The sequence below is a fragment of the Styela clava genome, chromosome 15, assembly GCF_964204865.1.
Source record: "Styela clava chromosome 15, kaStyClav1.hap1.2, whole genome shotgun sequence".
Lineage (NCBI taxonomy): Eukaryota > Metazoa > Chordata > Ascidiacea > Stolidobranchia > Styelidae > Styela > Styela clava.
Window position 1 is genome coordinate 9433093 of NC_135264.1, and position 23135 is coordinate 9456227.

A 23135-nucleotide genomic window follows, 5' to 3' on the forward strand; every position below is an offset into this window, starting at 1 on the left:
ACACATTGACTCGCGCCTGACTCGCGTAACATTTTCCTGGGACGGGAGTATATGTGACGTCACTATGACGTCATTGAATCTTTCGAATTCCGTTAGGAGGTCGACGAGAGTATGCCTAGACTCTCGTTTTCGGGCGCGGATTTGCAAGCCTGTGTTTGTTTTGTATTGCACTATTTACCTATTCTTTACCACTACTGCACTATTTACCTATTCTTTACCACTACTGTGGCCCGCGAACAATACAAAAGTAATAGTGCGGCCCCCCGAGGCCGACAACCTCGGACCAAAATTTAGAAAAATTCCAATTTGGGGAACATATAATAAATTAGCAAAAAAACATTTTTAGGGTGAAATATGCGATTTTCGGTAGTCATTTACGACAAGTTTGAAACATACTTTATTTTTTATTTTTTTAGAGCAAGACTTTATTGATGTAATGCAAAAAATATCAAAATTTAAAAAAAATCCAATTTGGGGAAATATAATAAATTAGCAAAAACCATTTTTAGGGTGAAATATGCGATTTTCGGTAGTCATTTACGGCAAGTTTGAAACATAATTTAACGATTATTTTTCTAGAGCAAGACTTTATTGATATACTGCAACAAATATCAAAATTTAGAAAAATTCCAATTTGGGGAACATATAATAAATTAGAAAAAACATTTTTAGGGTGAAATATGCGATTTTCGGTAGTCATTTACGACAAGTTTGAAACATACTTTAACGATTATTTTTCTAGAGCAAGACTTTATTGATGTACTTCAAAAAATATCAAAATTTAAAAAAATTCCAATATGGGGAACATATAATGAATAAACGAAATCAAAGTTGGACTGAAATCCGGCAAACAATACCGTTGAATGCATAGTGTTTTTGTTTTCCGAAGTAAGATTCTGAAATAAAAAAAAATTGGGACTCGTGGGAACATATAAAAAATTAAGTTCCAATCAGGAACATTAGGTTGTATAATAAATAAACCAAAATCCCATCTCGATGATCTCATGACATCCGCGCTTCATAGGACATCGTGTTACATTAGTGACAGAATTAGGTTTACGATTTATCTTCTTGCAGAATTGGATGCTGGGAGTTGGCGGCCAGGGTAACCCAGGTGTTCTAAGGTGACGTGTTTGGGCAATGGGCAGAAAATTACTGAATCTCGTTAGGCTATGACTATTGTCGACAGAGAAACTAGACATAAATGACACTAATCGTACCATTTCTTCCGCGACATCTTTTGCCAGAAATAAGACAAAAATTCGTGCGTAATATTGAGGCACAGATAAAATGTAAATGGGACTGGATTCTGTGACTTATTGCGCTCATATTACAACTAAACCGGTTTGTTTGGTCCACTGTTTTCAGCTCAGCACCAAAGCACTACTTTTTTACAGGTTATAATAAATTAAATAAAACACGCGTCCTTAGTCCAATGCATCCAAGTCCGAACAGGTTTTTCATTTAGTAGCCTAAGACAAAAAAATGCTATCAGGCTCAGCCTTCGGACTATTCAGATCCGTTTAACGAGTCTTATTGATAGAAAAGTCCGGATCAGTGTCACAGCACACAAACGCAACTTAACTTTAACTGGCTCATTCATCAAAGTTCGGGTGGCATAATTCAAAATGCTTTCCGTTTTATCATGAAAATTTGAATGTTAGACTACCGGTACGATAGTATTTCGCAGCTTCAACTGTCCAATACTTTGTCGTTTATGAAATAAAAAAAATCAATAGAAAAGAGAAATAAAAAGAATACTTTACTTATTTCGAAATTTCAATGCAGCCACGTCCAAAATTCCTTCAACCTCACCCATTTTTCTTGTCTATCTATTCACAAATTCCACCATACGTGGCGACGTCCTTGCAAATATTTATAGCAACACCGTCGTGAATCGAACGTTGTCACAATGAGTAATGATTATTTTCACGCCTCACATTGAATAATAATTGTTCGTTATTTATTTTCGAGTCCGCAGTCGTAAGAATTTATGAATCAAAACATTTATTTGAATATAGTTCTGTACATCTAGTGGCCGCGTGTCATTGTATATGCGCCATTAGTCAAAGACAGAAATTCGTCGGTTTCATTCAAAGGTATCAATCAAACAAGTGCGCAAGCCTGCGCTATTGAAGAGAGGTTAAGAGAAAACGACGCAACACGCGTCGCCCTCGAATAAACAAACTTAAAGTATATCGCCCATCAATAAATCATTGCGATTAATATACAACATATATATTATTGTATTGTCAGTTCGACCTTTAGCTTGGCGACTGGGCTTTGATTGACAACTCCCCTATGTGAACATTTAACATACGTTGTTCGCGCTACTGGCTTTCGACGTCACACGTATATAAAAAAAAAAACTCAAGATTTCTTGGAAAGCCTAATGAGCTATCATTTTTCTGTCTGATTCAAAGGTTAATATTTATTTATTATGAGTTTCTGCAACGCATATCAGTATCTGAAAATAGTATACGTTAATCGACCAATTTTCGATGCGTGCAAACCACCTTTGAAGATTCGAACCTAGGCATCGCTATGCGAAATTGGTTACCATTAGGACATGCCTTACTTTGTTATAGAAACCGACGATAGACATAAAAATTAAACCAAGCTGCTTATAATTTAGCAATGGTAGTTTTCTATTGGCTTAAGTCGTGCCGGAAGGAAGTCTATTTAGAGATTTATGCTATCAAAAACTAGTCTATTTGGGTACAATTTGCATAGTCATTGAGAATGGCAGACAGACAGACAGCTCTGAAAACAGCCGAGAGAAAACATAATGAAATAGAGTTAAATTATTATATTGTATTTTATTATGGTATTCGTCTCAGTCTTGGGTGCTTTTTGGTAATTATTTAAAGATGTCTTATTTCAAATTTATAGACGAATTATTTAAATAAGTTGAATATGCAAATCGAGAAAATATATACAATGTTGTATTTGTAGGATTAAATTTTCTATTTTGATGTTGCCAAAAATCCAAATTCCACCTGGCATAGTTAGTTCATGCTCTACCTGATTTAGTTTACCATAATATCACCTGTTCAGCAAAAGAATTGCGCGGCAACTTCTTTTTCTATTTTTCGAAGATAAAATTTATAGTTAAAAGCACTAATTTGTTCAGACTGGAAAATTTCTCACAGTCGCGCCAGTTATGCGGTTTACTTTCGAAAAGTCAATCAATTATCGTTTTAAATATTTTAGTATTTTTACGAAAGCAAAAGGTCACGTGGCCGTTTCAGCATTTATTTTCAATTGAACTCGAAGCGTAATTGTTAGAATATCTTGATATAGCTAGAGATGTTTAACGAATAAAATCCATATTCTCCATGTGCGAAATCAAACATATATATATATATATTAGATTTCCCCTGGCAGAAATATTTATGCTGTCTTTTAATTGCGAATTTTTGAAGATGTCATTATATCGAAAAGTGGCAAAATGTAAATAAACAAACGGGACAGGTTACATGATAATGTAGCAAGTTGTAGTCGTCATAGAAACATCAACTGGCGAGGGTACATTGATCGAACGCGATTAGCAAAGACTTGCTTATCTTCTATAAAAACGCATTGAGGGCACACCGTCAAAATACAAGGAAAATAATTAATAACCAACTATAAAATTTTGGTTAACGAGTAAGTAGGACAAACCAGGAAGCAAGGAAATATAACTTATCGTCAGACATGCTCCAACTCAGACGATTTAAACTGTCACGACTTTTTGACGACTTGGGCGAAATATTGCAGGAAGCTTCAGAACATTCGTTGCGAAGTGGTATAACAAGTTTTGAAATGTCCGTTCTAGATTACTTGTAACATCGGCTATCGTACGCGACACGAAAAGGGTGTATAAACAGAAGGAATAGCTTCGAGCATAGCAAAAAGGTTTTGATAAATGATATACGTGCAGAAGTGTAAGGACTCGAAGTCTCGGACTAACCAGTGCCAACCGAAATAGTAACCAATTCACAATTGTTTGAGTTTCTTTTCCATTCTATTTGTCCTTTTCGTACAACTGACTGTTTTGGCTTAATAGTTTTTAATTAATACTGATTCCAATATATAATTTGTGTATATATTACGTTGATATGCGTAAGTTGTACACTTCATTTGCGTAAACGTTGCGTCAATCACAAATTAAGACCAATTTTAGTCTGTTTTGAGATATTTAAACGATTAATTCGATGTTAAATCGTTTTGCTTTCGTATTACGAAGAAATTAGGCAAATGATGATCAAGGTTTGTCAGAATACATATTAGTATGATATAAAAACTAAAGTAATTTTGTATTTGCAAGTAATCTGCAAGACCTTATTAGTGTATTACGTGAAAATCACACTATAACTTACTATAGTTTTCCATCTTCACGCAAGGTTTAAACATAAATCGTCATATTGTTGATTCTTGTTTTATACATTATAACGGAATTTGAAAACCTATGAGGAAATTATTATAGACACACTTTACTACAAGAAAGATTATAGTTCACGCAAAAATATCAAGGAATTATAAGAAAATTGTCTGGTATAAGAACTTCAAACAGTCGTTCACTATGCCAAATATGTTGGCGAAACGTGCCAAATTGTAGATTATAATTGACATTAAGGCGTGCGAAAGTGGTTATAAGGGATTACATTGCGGATTAGCCTCAGCGTAGAAAATTCAAACCAGTTTGTTGCGGAGGTTGGATTAGAAGTCGCTGGTTATCTCATTTGTTGAATTAATACTGTTTCATAAAGTTCATACTGACCACATTTGTATATTGCACATCAAGGCAATATTCAAGTTTGTTTATCAACATGAGGAGCGATAAGCAGCGCACTTAATGATATGGTAATTAAGAGCAATATGGTATGGTTGATTCGAAAGTTCACCGAAGCATATGTAACCAACACGAGTGCTATTACGATACATCATTTATACTTAATTTTGCAATGAGCGCATAATAAAGTATTTCTGTTAAAATATATAGTTAAAATATAAATTGGTCACGAATTGTAGATCGGGCAGCTTATCGAATAAGAATTTTAATCGAGGTCAGAGTTGAAAGCGAACTCGTGGGCAATGAATGACTGACTTGAATATGAGTTGGTTTGTAACTTATTGTATGATTATATTATTTGTTAGAAGATCTGAACTATCTGAATTAGATAAATTGATTGTATATTTTTTTAGTAGTGCGTGATACATTGTACAAGACATAAAGGAATGCTATATAGACAAGCTTAGTGCTTACTAAATTTTACTCAAACCTGAATCACGCTTGATCCTAACTTAATTGAGACCGGACTGACTAACATTGGGCAATAGAGTCGCAAGTCGAAACTGCATGAACCCAAAAATTGCCAGAAAGATAAAACAGACAATCGATCAAACGGCGGACATTAATTGTGGTCGATTCGCGTTAAAAATTACATAATCACGTTTGTTTAATATGAAGAAAAGAAATAGAATGATTCCGCAAAAATGTGTGTAGGACAAATATGATAGAGCTTCTTTGCATAAATATTTTCATTCATTCCCTGTCATCCTGAAATACAGATCAGAATGTAAACGGAATGTATTTTGCATCCATAAATTACATTTAAAAGAGAGACAGATTTATTGGGAAGCTCACGTAATGAAATACAACTCGAAAGGCAGCAAGCCAACGTAGAAATGGAGATATTTATAATTCTGCGTGTATTCGTTGTTATACATACCTTCGTGGCTGGAACCAAAAGTGAGCTAATTGTATAGTTATACGACTACTGCTTTATCCCCTTTTTCACCTGACTTGAATCCTAAATAACCCAAATCTATAGTTCATTTTAATGCGAATGATAGTTTAATGGACATTTAGAACTAGCACAAAACCTAATTTAATAACGTCAATCATTCTGGTAGGATCTGTTCTACAAGATTGATGAGAATATGTTTTTTGTTGTTTTCAAATTTAAGTCATGTCCCAGATGACCTCCAATATAGTATTAAATTACTTTTCATGTGTTAGTCTTGATTTCAATATGTATTTTCAAGACATAAGTGCACACTTTCATGCCAATTTACAGGCCTCGTATGTCGGAGCTGCCAAGGCGATCCGGAAGCATGTGCTCAGTCACGGAAAACCCAAACATGCCAGTACTTTCCTGGTGACCCTAACAGTACAGAGGTAAAGTGGTTGTAGCTTCTCGTTTGTACGAGATAGCTTACTAATTTTGCATATATTTTTTTTTTTTTGGAAAGTTGACGGATAATCGATATATTTGTGAAGTGTTTTTAAAATCAGAATATCGGCACCCAGTATAAAAAACTGGCAACGGTAGGAAGGACTAACGGCAAAATTACAACCAGCATAAGCGATACGTAATCTGGTTACTAAAGAGTTCTTCTTTCTACTTATTATTTTATCAAATATTGATAACATTAGACTTTAATTGTTTATCCATTTGTTTCAAACGTTCAAGGTAATGAACCCATTAGTTTAACGGCAGTTTAACGAGGCTACATTTCAGATGTACCATTTTATTTACAGATATGTGCAAGCTACTATACATGGGACAATGGAAAAGCTACTGTTCAAAAGATGTGCAAAGCGCGAGCTTCCTGCCTGAGTGATGCCGCTCAGGTTCGTAAAAACTGAATCGTTTGAGCAGTGCAAAATTATGTGCCATCTAGTCTACATTCTGTCCCTTACTTGCTATTTTCATAATAGCGGTTCACCAATTCAACAACTTTTTGAAGTGTCAATTTTTCGACTTTTTTTGTACAGAAAGATAATGTGTGCGGTATACATGATGGTAAAGACAAGCCATGTCGATGTTGCTGTGAGAAAAACCATTGTAATAGACTACCCAAAGGCTGTGTAGGTAAATTGCTTTGTTGTATATATGGACATTTTACCCTTTCAATAAGATACATATAAATAGTTCCATTTCTACGAAACTGGGTAAAGCCTAACAAATACATACAACAAATGAAGGGACAATATTACTACGAGGTTTCAGCTTAGTGAAATAACTATTATCAATTTTAACAATTGAAACTGTGAACAGTAAATACCCGCAAGATGTAAAATTTGTAAACTATGACATCACATCTATAATTATAGCCGCGTACAAATCGTGATCTCGTCGTGACCTTTTAGGTCATCAGTTCAAATTATAAGTTATGATATAGTTGGCATGCTTTTTGCTGTAGTACATATTTGCCAACGCATCGTAAATATCTATTACTTACATTAATACTGCAAAACACTGTCGATGTACCTTACAACAGAATCCGGAAATAGCTTCATAATTTCCCAACTAACGAATCTATACTCAATCACCACAAAGTGTATGAAGCTATTTACTTTTAACATTTCGACACACATTGCCCAATTTGTTATGACATGGGTGCAGCACTGGGGCGACCAAAGGGAAATTGAATTATATTTTCGATATTATTTTAACAGTTGATTCAGTCTGTCCAAGAACCAAGAATTTAGACAACGGATTCGTAGAATGTGGTGAATCAAGAAAACGAGGCAGCAGATGCAACTTTAATTGCAATCTTGGATTCGAATTAATTGGTCCCAAAATATCAAGATGTATGCTCGATAGGCGAACAGGTAAACTAAAATGGAATAACAGAGGGCAATACTGCGTTCCAACTGTACGATGCCTACCGGTGCCAAAAGCCCCTGAAAACGGGTCCATGAGCTGTGTAAATGTCCACCGCCATAGAGATAAGAGTGATCTCAACTACTTATGGGCAAAATGCTCTTTTGCTTGTAATGTTGGTTTCCAGATAGTCGGTAAAGCGATTTCTCGATGTCGAGAAACTGGGAAATGGAATGCAGATTTTCCTCAGTGTATTGCTCGTCAATGCCCGTCATTTCCAATTGCGGAAAATCGTCAAACTATTTGCACAAATGGGCATCTAGTAAACAGTATTTGTGCATTCAAATGTAGCAAAGGATATAAATTGATTGGAACAACAAGCGTTGTTTGCAAAAGTGGTTCAAAAGACGCAAACACGCAAGAGTGGACGAGAGATCCTCCGAAATGCATGCGTGTCAAGTGTGAGCCGATCCAGCAAAATCCTGTCAACGGTAAAGTTAAATGCACAAACAAAAATTTCGAAAACAGTGTCTGTCGTTATACTTGTGACGCAGGGTATGACTTGGATGCAACAACAGATGATGTCATAAAAACGATGTGTGAAGACGACGGTGGGAAGGATAGTCTAGGAAAGTGGTCACATGCACCAGCGAGATGTACCCGCATAACATGTATGCCTGAAATGACGAAGCCTGTCAATGGGAAACTTTCCTGCACAAACAGGAATTACTTGAATTCAGAGTGTGATATATACTGTAACATAGGACATGATCTTGATGATACGGGTCTGAAAAAAGTTAGTTCAACATGCGAAGCAGATACGGATGGGGATAGTTTCGGCATTTGGAGTCTGACACCGCCACTCGACTGTAGTCCTATCTCATGCAAGCCTAGACATATCGACCCAGCTAACGGAAAGGTTGTTTGCACACAGGAAAATAGGTACGGTAGCACGTGTACTTTTCGATGCGATGAATTCTACGACATGGATGGCACCACTAACTTGACTCTTTCATCCACGTGTGTGGAAGGCGATAACGGCGAAGCAATCGGAAAATGGACACTAGCGGCGCCAACGTGCTCATTGATAACTTGCAAAGCAATATCCTCCATTACAAATGGACAATATGCGTGCACGTCGGGTAACATGAAGGGTAGCGTTTGTATTTTCAAATGTGATATTGGTTATGAACTTAACGGTGTGAGTATAATATCTTGCGAGAATCGCATAGCAATAGGGGATAATGCGGCGCAATGGACGGCGCCGCAACCATCATGTGCAAGGAGTTACTGTAATGCCCAAAAATACGACAATTCGATGCTTGGACGCGAATGTGACAAAAATGGAGTAGGCCGTTTTGAAATAGGCACCAAGTGCACTTATACCTGTATAAAAGATGGACATTATTTAGTCAGAACTGCTTCTTCAGATGACTATGTAAAATTCGGAAATTTAGTAGTAGAATGCTTGGGAAATAAAGATTGGTCCTCAGCACCACCAAGGTGTCTACCCCTTAAATGTCCCACTCTGCCGACACCTAGAAATGGATACCCTCCGGAATGCTCTAACGGAAACTTTTATTTGTCAAAATGTGATTTTCAGTGCCACGCAAAATATGTATCAACACACAATTATTCTTCAATATGCACAGGGGACAAAAATAAGCAAGATAAATTTGGGATTTGGAGCCATAGGCCTCCGACCTGTGCAGGAAGAGAATGCAATGAGTTTCCTATGGTCAGACACGGAAGCATATCGTATACAAATCTCCATGAAATTGGTTCTTTTGCACGTTTGAATTGTCATAATGGCTATACTGAGAAATTTTTAAACGAGTCAACGTGCCGAGCACCGAGCAGAAGTGATATGGATCCATTCTGGAGTAGGGCTAAAAGCATGTGTTGCGTCCGATGTTTTTTCAACAAGAAAATTAAAGTTGTCATTGCGATAGATAAAACTGTAGCCAATTCTGCAGACGCCTGGGAGGACATTCTGACTTGGTATACTAACATCATGGAATATTTGTTTACTAATGATTTTGAAATCAACTTTGGACTAATTTTGTACGATACTGAAGTGGATATGGGCAATAGCAAACGGTTGAGAATGATAGAAACCGCAGAAGATATATATGAAATTCACGATGAGTTGTTCGATGCACCTTACGGAGGTACAGGTGAGTGTAATGCGGCTAGTAAAATCAGTTTGAATAATTTGATATGTACTTAACAGACTAACAGCAATGTTATTTTGTATTCTAGTATCACACCGTTATAAAGATCCTAGATCTTCAACGAGTTTTTTTAATATTTGGAGACATTTTAGTCAAGCACAATCTTACATCACCGAGTTTGCCGATGTAACGGCGGTGCCTTTGATTTAATAATAATAGAGCCACAGATAAAAACCCCAAACGAGATAATAGAAATGAAACAATTCATGGTTTTACTTTTAAGAAAAAAAATGAGAGGGTATTTTCCTGATGACTGGCGGACCCATATACAACATACCTATCGTTTCCAAAAGTCATTCATGATTTCGCGCTAATTTTGACTTTTTCGAGAATGCTACCACCCACGCCCCTATCGCCCCCTTTGGGTTATTCGCTCCTATTTTATCCTTTGGTGGAAATATCACTCACTTCGAGAATCACTGATATGGACAGTGCTCTAACTGCAAGCGTTACAATCAGTCTACGATTTAGATTAAATGTTCATACATTTAGTCTGCATAGAACAAATTTTTGACCAGTTTTGTGCAATATGCACGGGTATAGTCACAATTTCTGATGAACAATGAATAAAAATTACAACAAAATCATATCTTCAATTCACAGCTAATTACTATTTATATAATATGTACAAATTGTGTCTAAAATGAATTGAAATACGTTGAAGATTTGTATTCCTCTGCATTGAATGTACGAAGAAAGGTCTAACAAAAAACAAAAATGCAAAAACATTTTTTAAGTTTAATAGCAATACACAATAAATATACGTTATTGTCATCTTGGTCAGGTTCTGACACGGGACTGGCTCTGGAGTACATGTGGTCAACAATGTTTCAAATACGTAAGCATGAAGAACCTTTTCTAATATTAATCAAAAACTTGGAATCTTCTACCTTTTTTATTGAACAAGCACAGCGATCGAGAAATGAAGGATTGAATGTGAGTAATAGGCTAATTGCAGTACTGAATTTCAACAAAAAATGAATGCATTTTGATATTATCTTTGTTAGATTACACTCATGAAACAATCACTTAAATGCAGAAGTTAAAGGGTCGATAAAAAGAAGTGATCTGAATGTTTTAGTTACATTTGGAAGTCAATGTGCCAACGAGAAATTCTCGTCCAACACGAGTTAAATTTCATGGAAAATGAACTGTATGTATCATTTGTAACAGATTTTGGCTCTTGGATTCGCAAATGGAAATCTTAGCGAGCGGAAAAAACACTTGGTATCTATTGCTGGGAACGAACGGAGCGCATTTCTCATAGAAGAAATAAATGATCTTGCTAAAGTTGGAGAAAGAATCGAGCATATATCAAAACAAAAAGGTTGTGCAATCGCTAGAAAAAATCGACGTTGTTTGAGATGAAATCTAATTCGACAAATCCGGGGCGAGGTCTGCTTGGAATTGCAGTGAAATAACATGGGCGTTTCAATCAAAGGTCTGCTGATCTGTAGCGAATGCAAAGGTTCTAAAATTAAGCAACTTTTTCTATTGGAAATTGATGGAGCATAGGATCTAGTATACTGTTCAAACTTTCACTCTCCTGGACAAACTTCGAAAGCTCATATGCAATAATAAAGATTAAAATTTGAAAACCAGGTCAGCTTGAAATTGTATGTAGTCTAACCGCTTCAAAGTTCACACGTTGTATTTAACCAAGAATACCCGAAAGTAAACTGAAGTAAACTTTGAAGTAAAATTAGACAAATCAATATTCCTGACTTTATGTCACTTTTATATCCATATACGGACGATTGAATGATGCGAACGTGAAAAAAATGTGGATTTTTTTCTAGCCATGCCCGACGAAAAACCTAGCAGTACTTTGGACTTGAGGGCCAACCTTAGCTTCGTGACATGATGAAGCTTTTATCATCGTACAATAATAACTCAAATTTTCTTCACTTTGAATTAATTTCTCAAAACTTATGTTCAAAAATTTTACAAAGTGTTACGGTTTTCTCGCAACTAAAAAATAATAAGGGAACTTGGATATTGTGTATTGAAATGCAGGTCCTTTCTTCTTGTTTACTTTGTACTTCGGGTACGTATGTAGTACTCACCACAAGGATGCTTGAACGAGATAGTATTAAAGTGAAAATAACATAATCTCTTTAAACGAAATAGTAAGTATATTTGTGAGCTTTCGTTAGATCATAAATAAATAATATAATAATAAATAAATAATAAAAAAACAGACCACAACGTGTACGAAACCAAGAATACATCATTTGAAACGCAATAATTTTGTAGTTATTTTTTACGTCGTGTGTGTACATTAAAGTTACATTTTTTCTGTGATATTTACTTTGTAACTAGAGTTCTAAACATATAAAGAAGTCCTACTTTTATATTTAATGTTTTCTCTTATTGCTTTTCATATATATAATAAAAGCTGCCGAATACATAGGCTGTATAGTGTGTAGAAGTAGTCATGGAAACTAAAAATACAAACAGAAGAATTTCGTTCGCAGGATCTGCGTATAATGGACCTCGGTCTATCCGGTTACCAGTCACGGTCGAATGTTGGATTTGCTATCTAGTAAAATACATAAAAGTGGTTTACGATAAACGCTTACCGGGCAGCGACTCACCTTGCCCATCTATTTGCATAATCATTCGTAGTCAGGGGTCTTTCAGGGCCCTTGAGACTTGGTGCCCTACATATAAAAAGTAATAATTATAATAACGTGTAACGTAGCGGGGTTTTTAGGCGATGGCGTTCGACGGTGATATACTGTGTAGAAAAGACCGTCTACTTCCTCGCTAAACGACAGCTTAATTGACTATTGAATACTGGCAAATACTCGGCTATTCTGTTGCCCCAGTCCACAGGTTCACACGATAAACAGTTAAGAAATATTCACGGTGCACTTTTGTATTCAACGCTAGGATACGATACCCAGCCATCAAGGTCAGATAACAGAAAAGAACAGTCTGCCCGATGCAACAGACAACGACTTAAAAAGAAAAAGTAATCAAAAACACGTGGCAACACAACAAATGCGCAACGCATAAGCGCCACACAGTGGAATGAACGTAAGACTACGTATTACGTTACACCTCCCTTCTTTACAAAAAAAAGGAAATTTACGTAGTCAATTTCTTTAACACCAAATATGGGCAAAGGAATTAAAATATATCTATACATCATCGGATTAGGATGAGGGCGTTATTACTTGAACTTGGGACAATGCAATAGTTGAAATCAAATATTGAAACACATTAGCAATGAAATGCGATAATTACAAAATCCACACAGTAGATAACGATTACATTGAAAATACAATTACCATAAATTCACACCCATAAAAATATGAAAATACTGAAATAAAATAGAACTAATACAATTCAAAATTATCAAATCTGGTAGGTAATTTTGAAACACGAGTTTTTGTAACATAGGGTTTGATTTGTGAAGTACTTGGAATATCGGGTACACCACGACAAACCAAAGATTCACGTCTAGTAAAAAAGGGTTTGAGTCTATTAAAATGAACTCGAATACTAGGATGACATTTCCTAATATTTTCATCAACGGGTTCAATCAGAAAATTCTGATTTTCCAAAACTTTAATAATTTTGTAAGGGCCATTCCATAAATACGCAATCTTAGTAGTTTCACCAATAGGTACAGAAGGTGTATAAAGCATTACTAAATCATTAACTTGAAAAGTATTAGTAATAGCAGTCTTATTATATTGTTTCAGGTCAAAGCGAGTATCTTTTGGTACAATTCCATAAGCCAATGTAATGGGCGGAATATCGGTCGAATCATGTATGGCAGTATTATAAGCATAACATGCCAAGGGTAAAACCAGATCCCAATCTAATTTTTTAGAAATCGTCAAATGTGACAAAATCTGTAACAACGTTCTTTGACACCTTTCTGTACATCCGTTACCCATTGGATGAAAAGAAGTCGTTAGGGTTTTCTTAATGCCATACTCGTTACACATATCTTTAAAAAAAAAACTTTTCAAAATTCGAACCTAAATCAGAATGCAAAGTTTTCGGCGGGGTATGATTACAAATCCACTCCGATACAAATAAAGGTGTTATCGTACCAGCTTTTTGGTCGGGAATTGCTACACAACGTAAAAATCTACTAAAGTTGTCAATCATAGATAAAATATACTTATTGCCGGAATTGCTCTTTGATATTGTGATAACATCACAACTTATCCGCTCGTTAATGCCACTCAAAACTGTTGGAATCAGATGTGCTTTACGAGCAGGAACTGGATTTTTCCTAGACTGACAGTTCAAACAAGATTTAACAAAATCATTTACGTCATCATACAATGAATGCCAATAATGAAATTGCATTGCTCTTAAACGAGTCTTTCTAATACCAAAATGTCCTGAAGTACTTTTGTCATGCACATGATGAAGTACTAAGGGTATCAAAACTTTGGGAACCACGATTCTATAAGAATCTTTTCCAAGGGCTGAATCTCCAAAACGTCTATACAATACGTCATCAATGATTTTCAAATCATCAAATTTTGACCATAAGGTTTTCGAATCTGGGGAAAAAATTCTCAATCTCATCTATTTCAGGTCTTAATTTATTTTCCATCCAGCACAATACAACAGAAATGTCTGGATCTGCCTGTTGGTGTCTCATTATATAATGATTATCAAGAACACAAGTATCTGCTACTGAAACTTCATGAATTTTAGTTTGGGGAATTCTAGACAAGGCATCGGCATTGCCATGCAATCTACCAGGTCTAACAATTACATCAAAATTATATTCGGCAAGAATATCTCGCCACCTACAAAACAATCTACAGGAACCTTTAAAAGATTTTAACCATTGTAACGAGGCATGATCTGTACGTATAGTAAATTTCTTTCCAAGCAAGTAAGTTCGAAAATGTTGGACAAGTACACAATAGCATACAGTTCTTGCTTGGTTGGGGAATAATTTCTCTGGGCTTTATTAAGAGCCAGACTACCATACGCAATGATGCGCAATTCGCCATTTTGATTATGACTTAAAACTGCTCCAATAGCTGTAATCGAAGCATCACAATCTAAAACATACGTATCCTCCATTTTATCTGAAGGAAATGCTAAAATGGGTAGAGAAGTAAATTTTTCTTTCAACAAATGAAATGCTTCATCAGCTTCTGAAAACCATACGAAAGTCTGTAAATTCTTAGAAGTTAGTTTGTACAATACATCAGCAATGTGTGAAAATGATTTAACAAAGCGCTTATAATACGTGAAAAATCCTAAAAATGATTTCAATTCAGTTACATTCTTTGGCACAGGCCAATTTTTTACAGCAGTGATTTTCTCAGGGTCTGAAGAAACACCTACACTACTTACAACATGACCAAGAAATTTTACTTTACTACACAAAAACTTCAATTTGCCGACATTGAGTTTCAATCTCGCGAAACGAATCCGCTCAAAAACACGGCAAATTCTGAACTTCAATTCAGTCAAATTTGAAGCATACACAACTAGGTCATCTAAGTAGCAAACACAAATTTTATATTCCAATCCTTTCAACATACGTCTCATTAGTTTAACAAAAACAGCAGGGGCTGAAGTCAAACCAAATGGAAGTACATTAAACAGGTACTGTGAAGTAGATGTAACAAAACTTGTTTTATATTTGTCCTTCTCTGCAATAGGAATTTGGTAATAGCCAGAAGTAAAATCTAGACAACAAAAATATTTAGCACCACCTAGGGCATCTAAAACATCGTCAATTCTAGGTAAGGGTGTATTCTGTTTCACTGTAACGTCATTCAAAAATCTATAATCACAACATATTCTAAGGGAACCATTCTTCTTCCTTACGTGTACAATAGGACAAGAAAATGGACTTTCACACTCTTGAATTATACCATTATCTAGCAATTCTTGTATTTGCCTTTTAATTTCACCTCTAAATGCATGTGGCTCACGCCTTGGAGGTAAACGAATCGGTCCCCCGACCGTTGGAATTTCATGTTCACATAAATTTGTTCTACCCAGATCCCATGGACTAGAAGACATGATATCTAAATTATGTTCAAGAAAAGTATACCATTCCTCCTTCTCCTCAGGAGTTAATTTCACATCATCGAAAGATACTTTCGAACGAAAATCTGAAAACTTTTCTTTTAAACTACTTATCTCAGGGGAATTCTTTTTCGTGCTCTCGGTCACGTTAATATTGCAACAAGAGTGACCCGCATTGTGTTCAACAAGAATCCAGTCATTGGGCGAAGCATTAAAAGCATCACCCGAACCTATTACAGGTGTAAATTCACCAAGTAATTGATTTATATTTACTTTCAATGAGAACGGTCCTGGGTTCATAATACGAACCGGTATTTGCGCATCAATAGAATAAGAAACAAAGTTTGAAATAAGGGCCGACTCTTTTTGCTGCAAGGGAAGTCTATTTTCAAAATAACCAAAAATACGGGTCGGCACAATACCACTTGACTCATCAGAAGACACAGATTGCAAATTAGTCTCGATAATATTATTGGTGCTTATATCTGTGTCATTATAATCATCACCCATCAGACTTCCCATTAGGACGACAGTTTCAGATGGTCGGATTACGACTTCATCTATTGACGACACTTTGTAAGTGCGTCTTGGATATGGGGTAGGTTCACATGTAAAATAAACGCAGCTATGCCCAATCTTAAGACTACAGTCATTGTAATCTAGAATGCAGGAATACTTATTAAGGAAATCGTTTCCTAACAGTATCTTCTCGACATTAGCTAATCAATCAATTAATTATTATTATTGGTATTCGCATTTCGGCACAGGCACCGTCACATAACTTCTAAATGTTTTTGTATTAATCACGACTTTCACTCATCAAAATATTTACAACATGAGTTACATGACAAGTAAGCTTTGCCCGTGAAATTTATTTTCTCGTGATTATGTACTCTGTTCTTTAATTTATTCTAGTATGATTGTCTTGGTGTGTTTCACGTGTGTGAATGTGGGTGAATGGGCATAATCGCTGGTTACAGCGTTCGTTATAAACCTTTATATAGGTTTTGCCCATTTTCCCGATCTTTCAGTTGACCTTGTCTGTGTTCTTTTTATTTGTGTTGTAGACGAAAGATCGAAATAAAAAAATAAATTACCCCTAATGTCTCCTGTTACAAAAAACATGTGATAGTCGTCTATACTTCCAATACGAATACGTATTCATTTACAGGCCGTTCATTTGATTCGGGATTTACCTTGGAATCTATTTCTCGGGTTGGTGACTGGCCTCGTTCCCCAACCCTTCCGTGTTTAACACTGTGTTAACATCGGATTTGGACTGTTTATCATCCTTAATCTTTATATTCTTCTTCTGTAAAGCAAAACAATTCTCATCTATGTGGTTAGTCTTTCTACAATAACTACAACCATCGCGATTTCGAGGTTCTTGTGTGCCGAAGAAACCTCCACGGCCACCCCGACCTCTGTTACATGATCCACGGCCTCGGCGGTCATTTTGTTTACCGCGATAGTTTTGGCGTCTGGAATCGCCACTACCGCTATATCTTTGCTTTGAGCTCATCGCATTGATTTGGCGAGTTTTGTGAATCATTAGATCCACATAATTATATGCAAACTGTTTCGTATTAGCAGCCCTCTCCATTAGACATTTAACATAAACACGAAAAGACGTATTCATAGGTCCAACCATATCTAAAAATTCTTTAGCTCTTTTATTTCTAAGGCCATACTTTAATTGTTGGCACAGTATATCTTCTGTAGTTGGTGTTTTACCATATGCCAAATAACCCAAATGTTCGAGATCCTGAGCATACGCATTATAGCTTTAGCCAACCTGCTGTATGCGATCTCTAAATTTCTGGTGGGGACTAGTTTCACCAGCGGTACCAGAAAACATCCCTAGCTTCGGTATAAGATAGACTAGCATTAAACCGAAGTGCAAATTTATTCGGATCATCCCCGTCATGAAAACCCCTAATACTACGGTTAAGGGTTTTTGTTGCTAAATGAGCAATTTGATAATCTTCCCGTGTAACATCAGGACGACGTCCCTCGACCCCCGGTACAAATTGTACATACGGTTGTTGAATAGGTTGTTGTTGGGGGGCGGGCTGTTGGGACCCCTGGTAAAATGGATATTGCGGAGAAACCATAGGAGGGTTACTAGGGAAATAAGGAGCATAATTCTGACAATACATTCGATACGGAATATTCCCATAAAACATATTTGGTAGTTGACTACTAGGATAAGCAACACCAGCCAAGGAGGTTGAATTAACGGGTTTAGATAGGGTGGTAACAATGGTAGTATGGTTACTCCTAACACTTGTTGTTACGCCAGTAGCAAAACCAGAAAAAGTAACAAAAGGGTTAGACATACTTGATACGATAATTTCTCCTTCTGAAGTCGCACCAGAAGTTGACGGAATATCTTCATCTTTTGATTGGTTCATTATTTTACGTGGAATTGTTTTTTTGTTGCGTCGATGTGGAGTGACAGTTATTGAAGTACTCGAAATATAAGTACTTGTAGTTGTTTCGAGAATGTTCTGGAGATTTCTGCTGCGCAATTCCATAAACCACAACAAATATTAGAAAAGTCTGTCACTGTCCAGTTCGTCGTTTATCATTGCACTAATTGTTCAAGTGTTCTACAACCAAGTAACGGAATGTGATTTGATGAAGCGAATTGTCCAACTCATTTGAAGTTGTCTCGACTCTCGGGCAATGTGATTATTAACGCGATGATTATGCTGATAGCAATCGGTGTTTTGGTTGTTGAGTTGACGCAATCTTCTGTTGTGTCTGCAAGACCAGAGAACTGAAGGTTGATTAGAGTTCTTCAAGATTTCCGAGTCCCGTAGTCTGGTAGTACTCGCCTTCTTGTATTACTGTATTAAGCAAACTCAATATCAAACTTTGAATAGTCAATAGTCGTCATCCACGCTCTTACAACGCTGCCACCAATTTGTAACGTAGCGGGGTTTTTAGGCGATGGCGTTCGACGGTGATACACTGTGTAGAAAAGACCGTCTACTTCCTCGCTAAACGACAGCTTAATTGACTTTTGAATACTGGCAAATACTCGGCTATTCTGTTGCCCCAGTCCACAGGTTCACACGATAAACAGTTAAGAAATATTCACGGTGCACTTTTGTATTCAACGCTAGGATACGATACCCAGTCATCCAGGGGTCGGTCGCTTCGCTACCCGCGAGGGGAAATGTAAAGAAATGTGTTTAGAAAGGTAAAAAGTAGGTGTTTGTTCTGATTTTGTTGGAAGACCCTGGTCGTTGCGCCGGACGAATGGCGGCATTCGTCCGGCGCAGTGCCCCCGACCTTTTTAGTAGTTTAAATACCAAGGTCTGAGAACATAAAAGAACAGTCTGTCCGATGCAACAGACAACGACTAAAAAAGAACAAGTAATCAAAAACACGTGGCAACACAACAAATGCGCAACGCATAAGCGCCACACAGTGGAATGAACGTAAGACTACGTATTACGTTACAAACGTAATTAGTGTTTCATGTTATCTGAAATTTGAATAAGTAAGTTTCAGTATGGACGTTTCCACCAGAATCGATTTCTTTCCTTAATTCCGTAACAATGATCAATCAGCAAAGAGTTAACAATGACAAAACAATCAAAATTTGTTCAACCACTCAGACAGATATCCAAACATCGTTGTAAGCATTGCTTTGTTTTCGTTGTTTTGCGCGTTACTTTTCAGTTCCAATTATGTTTTCAAATACTAGTTTTGAATCAAATCCCTTAACATTTCTAGAAGCTTTAGTTTAGTCGCAATAATCAAAAATTAGTCCCGCAGACGCTGCTACACAATAGCTGAACCTGTAAGCGGCACCAGGTTAAATAAGTTTTAATAAAAATGATGTTTTTAAACACGTAAACCAGATTGTAAGCGTCAACTATGCAGAACACTCTCAAAATCAGCATAATTTTTTTGCTAAAGTAGAGGGAGAATGCCCTCAGGTAGCGAATGAACGTTACCCCAAAAAGCCCCCCCCCCCCCCCATTAGTCGGATGTTTTATTCATTCGAACCCCAGTCACGACCTGAAGCTGAGAAAAAATGTATACTTGGCATATATTTACCGATTTCAGAATAACCAATACAAAATTTCAAATACGAAACAAGAGCCACAATACTTTGAATGAAGACAACCGAGATTCTATTATTCTTTGGAATCATTTTTCGAAATAAGTTATTTGGGGTGTGATATTATTTCAAATAATCCCAGTGCAAAAAATGTATATATAATACTCTAATACTTTCTACAGTACACACATATTTGATCTTAAGATATAAGCAAAGATACCGCAAATTAATTTAAACTTGGATAGCAAATCGGATTTGAGGACTCTGTTCACTTCCAATATAAAGAAAAATATACTATCAACGTGTGTGGTTGCCAGACCAAACTCGCTGTCAAGCCGATTGACTCAAGCGTCGGTCGCGCGTCTTTTCATCCGGTGTCTGGGTGTGGGCGTCTTTTTAGCGTAATGTATTATTATCAAAGTAGAAGTATAACTATAAAACTTTTTGTCTGTATAGTTATACGCGAGAATTACTAGCGTTCATTATTAGGTACCGGTTCGCTCGCTGAATCGACAAAACTCTTCTCCGTGACCTACAGTAACATCAGAACATCAAACCATACGGTACCTGTATACCAGAATACAGTGTTATCATTTTATTTTAAAAAGTGAAAACCGCACCATTCAGCTATTATAGCAGTATTTCCGTATATGGCATGAAATCGCTGTGTTTTTAAGTTGCTGCTATTTCTATTTTTGTCGCACGTCAGTAAATAGCTGTTCGACAATGACTCATAATAGACACGCGCATCTTTTGCATTGACGTGAATGTTACAGCATTGTTTTACGTATGAGTCAACATTCGCCATACTTTGCAGCGTGAATACAGCTACATGGTATTAAATGTATAGGTACCTTATGCTGGTATCGATAAATGATGTGGTTATCAGGTTAAGTAAATTTTGAAGTATCCATACTACAGTATTACATAGATTACTGTACTGTGTTATGAAGCTGGCGTTAGATAAGCTAATTCCTGAATTCTGTGATTTGAGTATTCAAAGAGATGTGGTTATGTTTACTGTTGTGATTTAGAATGGCAATTACTGAATTATCATAGCAAACTAATAAATGAAAGGTTTTAGTGCTGTATATGCACAGATGTAATGTTGGTTATGCTATTGGTTTTACCTTCCCTCATCAAGTCTCGATACTGCTAAACATAATATAATTTGGTATTAACAATTTAAGCTCACTATAGCAGTGATTAAAATAAACATGATTTCATCGATTTCTGGGTAATTAAGATCAAATAATATTAAAAATGAATTTGTACAATTGCTTTCAGTTATTGTAAAACATAAATAGATTATATTATCACAATTATAAAATAGTTACGAACAGAGGTGATGGCTACAAGTGAACGAATGTTAAATTACAAAAACCGAGCAAAATCTGACAAAGACGAAGTTAGACGTAAACGTGAAGCTGAAGGAATACAACTCAGAAAGCAGAAACGAGATGAACAAGTATTTAAAAGACGTAATTTGACCCCTGAAGATTTGATAGATGACCCCACTGCTCAAATAAATTCTGATTCCGAAGAGAAACGCCCAACACTTGAAGAACTTAAAGGTGTTTTACCAAATTTGTTATCAAAAGAACATGCTGAGCAATTGTATATTACACAAGAAGTACGTAGAATGTTATCGAAAGAGCCCAACCCCCCTATTGATGAGGTAATACAGACAGGAGCTGTCCCAATCTTTGTTCAAATGCTTCATCGTAACGATAGTCTTGCTTTGCAATTTGAAGCAGCTTGGGCATTAACGAATATTGCGTCCGGTACAAATTGGCAAACTGGTGTTGTAGTAGAAGCAAATGCTGTTCAGTCATTTACTTCTCTACTTCATTCTGGCCATGTAGAAGTACAAGAACAAGCTGTGTGGGCTTTAGGTAACATATCAGGCGACGGACCTCAATTTCGTGATTATGTTTTGAACTGTGATGTCTTGCCATCTTTGCTTAAGCTTGCACTTGTACCAAACAGACCCTCTATGACAAAAAACATAGTTTGGGCAATTTCAAATTTATGTCGTGGTAAAGTTCCACCTCCAGATTTTGAAAAAGTAAAACATTGCTTGCCAGTATTAGCAAGATTGTTATTTCATTCGGACGCTGATATTTTGACTGATGCTTGTTGGGCTTTATCATACTTATCAGATGGTTCCAATGATAAAATACAAGCAGTAATTGACAGTGGGGTATGTAGAAGAGTTGTAGAATTACTTTCCCATACAGAGCTGTCTGTTGTTTCAAGTGCACTTAGAACTGTGGGTAATATCGTCACAGGTGATGACGTCCAAACTCAAATTGTACTGAATTGTTCAATATTACCCGCTCTTGAAAAATTATTGACCTCACCTAAGGAATCTATAGCAAAAGAATCATGTTGGACAATCTCTAATATTGTTGCTGGGAATAGAACACAAATTCAGCAAGTAATCAATGCAAATGTCTTCTCTACACTTATTTTTGTATTATCAACCGCTGACTTTAAAACAAGAAAAGAAGCTGCTTGGGCAATCACGAATGCAACTTCTGGTGGATCTTCAGAACAAATACGCCATCTTATTAAACTGGGATGTATAAGTCCGCTGTGTGATTTATTATCTATTCAGGAGCCGAAGATATTATTAGTCGCACTCAGTGGATTGGATAACATTTTAAGGCTAGGGACTTTGGACGCTCAAAATCATGAAGACAATCATAATCCTTATGCTCTCATGATGGAAGAATGTAGGGGAGTTGATAAGCTGGAATACCTACAAACACATAGTAATCAAGAGATTTATAAAAAAGCATTTGAAATGCTTGAAACATTTTTTGCTAAGGACGATGACTTAAATTAAATATTCAAAATAAAAATTGTTTCCATATTGCTGCTGTTGGTATATCTTACACACACCGCTCTGCTCTGTGGTTTGACAGACTTCAAACCCCCTTACTTTTAAAAAAAAATGTTGCACAAATTTTGAGCTGTTTGTGTCTTGTAATAACTGACATAAACCTCTATTATTGCTGTTTCGTTCTTAGGTAGTTTCTTTGGTTATTTTTTTATCCTTTCATCCTATATTTTTGTTTTTGTCTTATTTTATTAACAGTATCCAGAATGCCTTTTTTTTATATTTTTGCTTCATTTTTCCATAATTAGTCAAAGAAGCATTATCATGTTTTATGCTAATTATTAGTATTATGAATG

General features: G+C 36.2%; 2 protein-coding genes across 2 annotated transcripts; both read left to right on the forward strand.

The window, feature by feature from the left end:
• The first annotated feature begins 4596 nt into the window (after positions 1–4596).
• On the forward strand, positions 4597–12239 carry LOC120333885 (P-selectin-like). The gene is made up of 7 exons (XM_039401275.2): positions 4597–5734; positions 6063–6163; positions 6527–6619; positions 6764–6860; positions 7448–9772; positions 10614–10765; positions 11003–12239. Exons 1-7 carry the CDS (start codon positions 5671–5673, stop codon positions 11195–11197), a joined length of 3027 nt encoding a protein of 1008 aa, XP_039257209.2. The 5' UTR covers positions 4597–5670; the 3' UTR covers positions 11198–12239.
• Positions 12240–21179: 8940 nt separating this feature from the next.
• LOC120333704 (importin subunit alpha-6-like) lies at positions 21180–23113 on the forward strand. Its single transcript, XM_039401035.2, has one exon. It carries the CDS (start codon positions 21283–21285, stop codon positions 22783–22785), a length of 1503 nt encoding a protein of 500 aa, XP_039256969.2. The 5' UTR covers positions 21180–21282; the 3' UTR covers positions 22786–23113.
• The last annotated feature ends 22 nt before the right edge of the window (positions 23114–23135 follow it).